General features: G+C 53.2%; 1 protein-coding gene across 5 annotated transcripts in view; it reads left to right on the forward strand.

Moving 5' to 3' along the window:
• Positions 1 to 8,181, forward strand: part of AFAP1L2 (actin filament associated protein 1 like 2) — a 122,212-nt gene that overhangs the window by 84,749 nt on the left and 29,282 nt on the right. For 3 of the 5 annotated variants that reach the window (XM_006162757.3, XM_014593411.2, XM_014593410.2), the window contains exons 3-4: positions 1,029 to 1,103; positions 2,613 to 2,707. In XM_006162757.3, coding sequence (XP_006162819.1) covers positions 1,029 to 1,103; positions 2,613 to 2,707 — 170 coding nt within the window. The other 2 variants (XM_006162758.3, XM_006162759.3) reach the window with 2 other exon arrangements.

Below are 8,181 nucleotides of genomic sequence, written 5' to 3' on the forward strand. Positions count from 1 at the left end.
CACACACACACACAATGGCACACCACCTTCCCCACACACACACACAATGGCACTCCACCCTCCCCACACATACACACACACACAATGGCACACCACCTTCCCCCCCTACACACACACACATTCAATGGCACACCACCTCCCACACACACACACAATGGCACACCACCTTCCCCACAAACACACACACACAATGGCACACCACCTTCTCTCCCCCCACACACACACACACAATGGCACACCACCTGAAGCCCTGGCTGCTGCACTTCAGGGTTCTCACTGATTTGTCTGACCTGTGCATCACTCCTATTAGCACATTCAAGTAATTGAGAGTAGGGTGAGAATGAAGGCAGGAAACCTTCTTCTATTTCTTTCTTTCAGGTTTTTGCCATAGGACTTGTGCACTCGCTGGAGAGAGAGACCAAGACAGTGAGAAATCACCCTCCAGGGAGATTGGTCATGCCACAATCCCTTCTCGTCTATTCTCCTCCTGGGATCCTGGGCTCACATGCACGCACACACACACACACACACACACACACACACACACACCCCTAGCGTGATTTTCAAACCACCAGGTCCAGGATTCAAACTGTGGTCAGCCGTGTGAGAGTCAACTTAAGCACTACACTGTCTGCCAACTCCACCTTTTACAGTTTAAAGGAGATGCTAGGAAATCCAGAGACACCTCTACTTGGTGGATGGTGGGGCGGATCTCTGAGGTAAGGATGCATTTCAATGAAGGATTTTTATTCCTTAAGTTAACCTCCTGAACCCTACCCTTCCTCTCCCCACCCCCGTGCCCCCCCACCACCTAGCTCAGGCTGGAACACTAGCATCAGCGACTTGGTTCTTTTGTGGCAAACTGCCAACTGTCTTTGTGAGGTACTCTTTCAGTCAACTCAAAATGCTGTGTGCTTTTACGGGAACCCAAGCAGATGAAAGTCTGGAGGGGGATGCTGTATCTCTCTGGATGTCCTTTCCCTCTGTGAAGTCACGTGAAACCTGGGCCCTCCTTTTGTCTTCTGCAGGTTCTGATGAGGAGTACATTTACATGAACAAAGTGACGGTCAACAAGCAGCAGAATGCTGAGTCTCAAGACCAAGGTATGGGGCTGGGATGGCTGATGGGATGCCTGGCTCCTGGGAGGGGAGGGCTCAAAGCTCTGCTCCATCTGGCTCCTCCCTCCTCCCAGCCAGCGCACAGACAGACCCAGGGGAGTTATTTCTGGAAACCACTTTTTGGTGTGTGGTATTTTTGGATTGATGTATTTTGGGATATTTCAACAGGCCACCCCCTCCTTGTCCATTGGATAAGGAATCTGGGCCTAAAATCTCTTGGCTTTTCCCAGCATCATCCCAGGAACAGGAAGTCATAATTCAGATGTTCGGAGAAAGCAGCTGTGTGTGGTGCCGATCCAACGATTCCAGCTTTATGTCTTGATATATGTCTATTGAGGAGGGGAGAGATGGGGTGTCAGCAAGCACCTTGGTACTCCAAGATGATATTGAAAGGCGCTCTCTTGGCCAGAGCATTGCTCTTGCATAGGAAGGACACGTGGTACCTTCTGTGAGCCTCGTTCTTCTGTGCTGTTCCACTCACTGCTTTTCTCCAAAGGCCTCCAGCATGGGTCTGGCAGGACCAGAGGTTTGCAGAGTTGCCCAGTTGCAGAGGAGGGGGAAAAGGAAAGGAAAAGAAAAACTCCCAAGCTCTAAACTCTGCCACAAAGGCTCCGGGAGAGGTAGAACACTGCACTCATAAGCACTCAGTCCTGTTCAGGACTTGCCTTTGAAACATCAGCCACCAGAGTGGCTGCCGCCCGAACCTGTCTGTCCTTTGTCTGGGCAGGCTGACATGGGCAGGGTCAGAAGAGCCGTCGATGGTGGTTAGGGTGACTGAATCCCACAAGGCTGACTGTGCCGTTTAAGTCCCAGACCCAGTGACTTGAAGGATACACCAGGCGTGTGTGTACATGCCCAAAATCCTAAAAGGAGAAGCGAAGAGGAAGAAGGTGCAGCTTGGTCATCGCCCCGGGATGTGCTTTCCTTCTTCTTCCCTTTCTCTCTAGCTGTGTCTGGCAAGCTCAAGCACCCTATAGGAAATTTAAAATGACAAAATGCACAGAAAGTTGGTGGCCTAACTTCGTCAGTGTGGCTTTTCTACCTCCTGCCCCACTGTCGAGCCAGGGACTGGGCAGAACTCTTCCAGATGAAGGCAACCACTCTGCCCAGAGTCGTTTGCCTTCCCGGTAAACTGTGGAAGGAAAGAGCCCTAATCACAGGGTCGGCACCGAGAGCTGCTCAATATAGTGGCCACCAGGCAGCAACTCTGCCAGTACAGCTCTGTGGCTAGACTGTTTTTGACATGGAGGTGGGTGGGGAAGCTGCCAGAAACTCCAAGCTGTTTCCTTCAGAGGAATCTGCCCATGTGACTGGGGCACTACTGCACCCTATTCTTGGAGAAAAACAACTTCAGCTCCAGGGACCAGCTGCCTGGTAATTAACACCTGCTCAAATAGAAGTCACAATGCCTGTGAGCAGACATTCCTGGGTAACGAGACCCTGCTGGGAGGCTGGGCAGCCCTCACAGAATCCTTCTCCTCTTGCTGCCCACAGCACCCGAGGGACAAGGTCCGCTGACCAATGGGGAGCCTGGCCAGCACTCCTCAGCACCTCAGAAGAGCCTTCCTGACCTCCCGCCACCCAAAATCGTAAGTGTCAGCCCAGAACCCTTGTTTTCCCTGACTTGGGCCCCTTGGATTTCCAGTTCTCACATGTCTCTGTCCACAGCATATGACATTTCTTTTCTTTTTTTGAGACGTTTTTGCTATAGGGCACCTGTGCTCACCAGAAAGACAGAGAGAGACAGAGAGATAGAAAGCGAGAAATCACCCCCCAGGGGGGATGGCCACACTGCAATCCCTTCTCCATTCTCCTCTCAGGATCTTGGGCACGCACGCACATGCACCCGGCATGAGTTTAAGCCACCGGGTCCAGGACGCGAACTGTGGTCGACTACATGGGAGTCCAGCGACATAGCCATTATGCCAACTGCTAGTCCCAGCATCTGATATTTTCATTTTTCTGTTTTAGAGGTTTTTCTTTCTTTCTTTCTTTCTTTTACATTCATTCACTGAGCATGATCACAGCATACAAAACGTGATTTCCCATCCAGAATACACTGTAGAGTGGCTTAATCATACTTGCTATCATCGTCAAATAATTTTCCATTTCTTGTTTCGTGTGTGTGTGTGTGTGTGTGTGTGTGTGTGTGTGTATTTCCCCCTATTTCTCACTCCCTGCCATTTCCCACCCTCCTCCCACACTGTCTCTAGTGTCCTACCAGTTGCTTTCCATTCCTTCCCCCCCCAACACATTTTACTGATTCACAGGATATCTAATTAATCTCACTCTCTGAGCTCCTACTCTGGGAAGAGCGAAGATAAGGTGCCTGGAGGGGGCTGGGCATCTGCTCAGGGCCATCATACTCCAGGCTCTGAGGACGACGGGCAGGGAGAGATTTTATCAGGTGTCTTTATCGAATGCTGCCACGTGTGCAATGCTCTCTCCCCAGCCCCATGTGCTCGGGACCAGCTGTCACCCAGCTCGAGGGGCTTCGTGCAATGGGACTCCAGTACTGTCCCTCAACTGTCACTATGGGGTCAGTACCCACAACTATGGCCACAAGAAACAGCTGGGACCCCCTCACCGCTGTGGTCACCAACTAAGGCCACAGTTGCCTTTCAAAAATGTGTAAATTGGGGCCAGCAGGTAGTATAGTGGTTAAGGTACTAGATTCCTACATGGCCAGCTGTGGTTCGAGTCTCCGACCTGGCAGCTTGAAAATCATGCAGGGCATGTGTGAGTGCATGCCCAAAACCCACGAGAGGTCACTAAACTCAGGACAAACATCTCCACTCCTTAATGTGGTGCCCAGGGTTTCCAGTCTGGCCCAGCTGCATGTCCAGCCTCCTCGCATCTGTGCCTCACTGGCCTTCCTTCTGCTCCTGGATCATGGTGACTTGGTACTTCCTGGCCCTGGCTCTTTAGTGCCTACGGCCTCCTCATCTCTCTGAAGTTCTTGGATAGATTTCTTTGACCCGGCTAAGCGAGGCATCCCATCCCACCCCTGCCCCAGCCAGTCTGCCCACCACCCAGGTCCCCCCTCCGTGACACTTGCTGGCACTGAAATGGCCTTATTTATTATTTGTCTTCTCTACCAAATGCAGGCTCTCCAGGGCAGGGGCCGTGTCTCTTGCTTACTGCTTGGTGGTTGGCGTTGCACACAGTGTGCTGTATACAAACTTTCTCATGTGGATGGACGCATATGTGGATGCATGGATGAGCGTGTGGATGGAATTATAGGATCACACAGACCTGGGGTCAGAGTCCCATTCTGCCAGGTCCCAGATCCTTGACCTTGAATCAGTTATCTAAGGTCGCTAGCCATTTTGTTTCCTGGTATTTAAATAGGAGGAATGTTAAGTACTAGATTCCTACATGGCCAGCTGTGGTTCGAGTCTCCGACCTGGCAGCTTGAAAATCATGCAGGGCATGTGTGAGTGCATGCCCAAAACCCACGAGAGGTCACTAAACTCAGGACAAACATCTCCACTCCTTAATGTGGTGCCCAGGGTTTCCAGTCTGGCCCAGCTGCATGTCCAGCCTCCTCGCATCTGTGCCTCACTGGCCTTCCTTCTGCTCCTGGATCATGGTGACTTGGTACTTCCTGGCCCTGGCTCTTTAGTGCCTACGGCCTCCTCATCTCTCTGAAGTTCTTGGATAGATTTCTTTGACCCGGCTAAGCGAGGCATCCCATCCCACCCCTGCCCCAGCCAGTCTGCCCACCACCCAGGTCCCCCCTCCGTGACACTTGCTGGCACTGAAATGGCCTTATTTATTATTTGTCTTCTCTACCAAATGCAGGCTCTCCAGGGCAGGGGCCGTGTCTCTTGCTTACTGCTTGGTGGTTGGCGTTGCACACAGTGTGCTGTATACAAACTTTCTCATGTGGATGGACGCATATGTGGATGCATGGATGAGCGTGTGGATGGAATTATAGGATCACACAGACCTGGGGTCAGAGTCCCATTCTGCCAGGTCCCAGATCCTTGACCTTGAATCAGTTATCTAAGGTCGCTAGCCATTTTGTTTCCTGGTATTTAAATAGGAGGAATGTTAACATCTGTCCCTTTAAATGCTCTTATTCAACAGAGCGAAGCCATCAGCCCCTTAGCACTGGGTGGCGTTCCAGGCTTGTGTTCCATGAGTGAACAGTGGTGTTCATGTTTCATGGGCGAGGAAGCCTAGGGTTCACAATCTCCACATGGCGGAGTGGGGATTTGAACTCAGGTCCTTTCCTCTCTGGGACATGGAAGGGAAGGCTCCCTAGGAAAGCATGGGGCCCCATCTGGGAAGGGTTTATATAGATAGCAGGGGCCCTGGGGCCAGCACCAGCAGAAAGCTGACTCCATGATCACTGAGCTCCTTCTGCAAATGAACCACCACCTGATCTGTGAGCTCTCTCACCACTGAAGGGACCCTGACCCCAGAATGGCTCTGGGCCAACCCTTTCATTCATTTCTTTCTGAGGGTCAGCAAGGTTCCTGAAGCTTCTCTTTCCTGTGGCCACAGTTGTGGGTATTGACTCCCCCATGAGACAGTCATGGGTACTGACTCCCCCACAAGATAGTTCTGAAGTGCCTAGGATGGTGTCCCATTGCACAAGGCCCCTCAAGCTGGGTGACAGCTGTGGGCACTCCATCTCAGGCTGGAGGAGACTTGATAGGCTGAATCCTTGGGCGTCCCCTGTAAGACTGATGATGCCAGTGGCTGCTGTATGCTGAGCAAGCGTCCACTCCGTGCACATGGACACCTGTCCATCACCTAGCCAGGGTGAGCGTTTTTGTCACTGTTTTTTCATTTGTAAAAACAGGCTCACAGAGTTAAACCATTGGCCAAGGTCCCACAGGTGGAGGTAGCAAGGCCAGGATTTGAGCTCAGGTTGGTTGGTTTCCAAGCCCCTCCCACCACCTTGACTCACGTCTTAGTAGCAGGGCGAAGGTGCGAGTGGAGTTCCTTCTAGCTTCAGGCTTCCCTCGCTTTTGGTCCCAAAACTTGGAAACAGGGAAGTCATTGTCTCCTCTGATCTCCCATCCAATTGCTGATGGCTTTAACCAGTTGAGAGAAGCTGCGATCCTCAGAGAAAGGTTTTCTGATGTGTCCCAGGCATCCTGGACGAGGTGGTGAGTGCAGAGAGGTGACTGTTCTGAGCCAGGGCTGGGCCTCTCCTATCCTGAGTCTAGCATCTGATTGTGACCCAGGTGCCCTGGACTTTTGTCAAGTGGAAGTGCCACCATCTGGCGTACCAGGGCAGCTGCTTGTGGCTTGATGTCTAGTGGGCAGAGACACCCAGCAGCCAGAGACTGGCTGTGCTGAGCACTCGAGAATCATGCTCTCCAGGGCCGGTGTGACTGAGAGCCAGGTCTGGGACCAGGTTATAGCTATGAACTGACTGGATCCTGGTAAGCTAGCAGCCCCTGCAATTCTGGCACTGGTTTTCACTCTCCTTCACCATTCTGTGACATGGGCACACAGGACCTCCGAGTAAGAGGAGGGGAGGGGAGGGAGGGCAAGCGCCCCCTCAGAGCAGACTTCCTGCCTTCCCATCTGTGACCGGCGGCTGCTGGGCCTAAAGAAGCTCATGTCCCTTAGTGAGAGAAACCCAGAGCTGATGTGGGGAAAATGTCATCACTCAAGAACAGCATGACTGGTGGCCTCTCCGACAAGTGGTAACCATGCCTAGGGACGGACTCCAGGCTCGGGGATTTCCAGCCCAGTCAGCAACCATGGTCTAGGCCAGGTACCTCCTTTCAGCTCTGCTGAGCGAGGAGGAGGTGCCACTGTAGTCCCCTGTCTAGGTCCCTATCCAAGGCACCTACCTCCATCCCCAGGGATCCATATTGGCTCCCACCGGGGGATTCTCCCTCCATTCCTGCACAGCTCCCTCTGGCCTCCTCTTGTGGCTAGTCTGGGCTGAGTGACCATGACTCTCAGTCCAGGCCCCCAGAGGGTGCAGGTCAGGGTGGAGCCGTGCCTTTAACTCTGAAGGAAGAGGAGGAACAGAGCAGAGCTGCAGCAGCCCCACAGGGAGGGAGCGTGGCTGCTTGGCCCCTGGCCTGAGCATAGAGAAACCTTATGGCCTCTCTTCCTCTGATGGAGAAAACCCAGCCCTTCCTAGCCTGACCCCAGCACTTCAAGGCACCAAGATGGCTCACCCATCTTAACCCCGGGCCCCACACCACTGCCTGGCCCTGGGCTCACTGGTGGCTGCAGCAGAAGCTGGGTGTCTGCCTGGGGTCCTCAGTGCCTGTGACTGGGCCAGGAGGAGGGCCTTTGTCCCTGGCTCAGGAGGCTGTGGGACACGAGCCCTGATCCTCTCTGCAGTGGCTTAGGTCCTCACTCCAACTCCCGGAGCCCCAGTGGAGAGCAGACCGCCAGCCACAAAGGGGCAGCCAGGGGTCTGCAGTAACCACGTGGGCGTGGACAGTGACTCAGGCAGCTGTGGCCTGCCCAGGCTGCTGTCTGCACAGCCAGGTGCTGTGGTCACTGCAGGAGAAACAGATGTTTGCTGGCTACTGTCTGTGCTCCTGGCTAGCACAGCCATCTCCACCCATCTTCCCTTTGAGGCCCGAACACACCTTGGCGCTGGTCTTAACGAGATGCTCTGAGGGGGACGCTTACTCCCCCAGAGGACATTGCTGGGGCCAGCCTGAGAAGCTGAGGGCTGGTCTGGCCACTCAGCACCCCCGGAGAAACTTCTGCAATACGTTCTGTGGCTGGTTGCTTAGAGTACAAGGAAGCCTCGGGTCATCCGGGCCACCCCTGGTCTTCAGTTCTCATGTCTAATCTAAACCAGGAGTTGGCAAACCACAGCTTTGTCACCAAGTCCAGCCTGCCACCTGCTTAGCAAACAGTTGCATTGGAGCAGATTGGTTCTGAGTCACTGTGTGCATCTGCGGTATTCCGTCCGCAGTGGCAAAGTTGAATAGCTGAGATAAGAGACCCCAAGTGACCTACAAGCCCCCAAAATAATTAGTTTGACCCTTTACAGAAAACGGTTTGCTTACTTCTGGTAAACCCTGCTGCACGTGTGGCTTCCTTCCGTGGGAAAGTTAACACCTTT

Source organism: Tupaia chinensis, unplaced genomic scaffold (genome assembly GCF_000334495.1).
Source record: "Tupaia chinensis unplaced genomic scaffold, TupChi_1.0 Scaffold140534_1, whole genome shotgun sequence".
Lineage (NCBI taxonomy): Eukaryota > Metazoa > Chordata > Mammalia > Scandentia > Tupaiidae > Tupaia > Tupaia belangeri.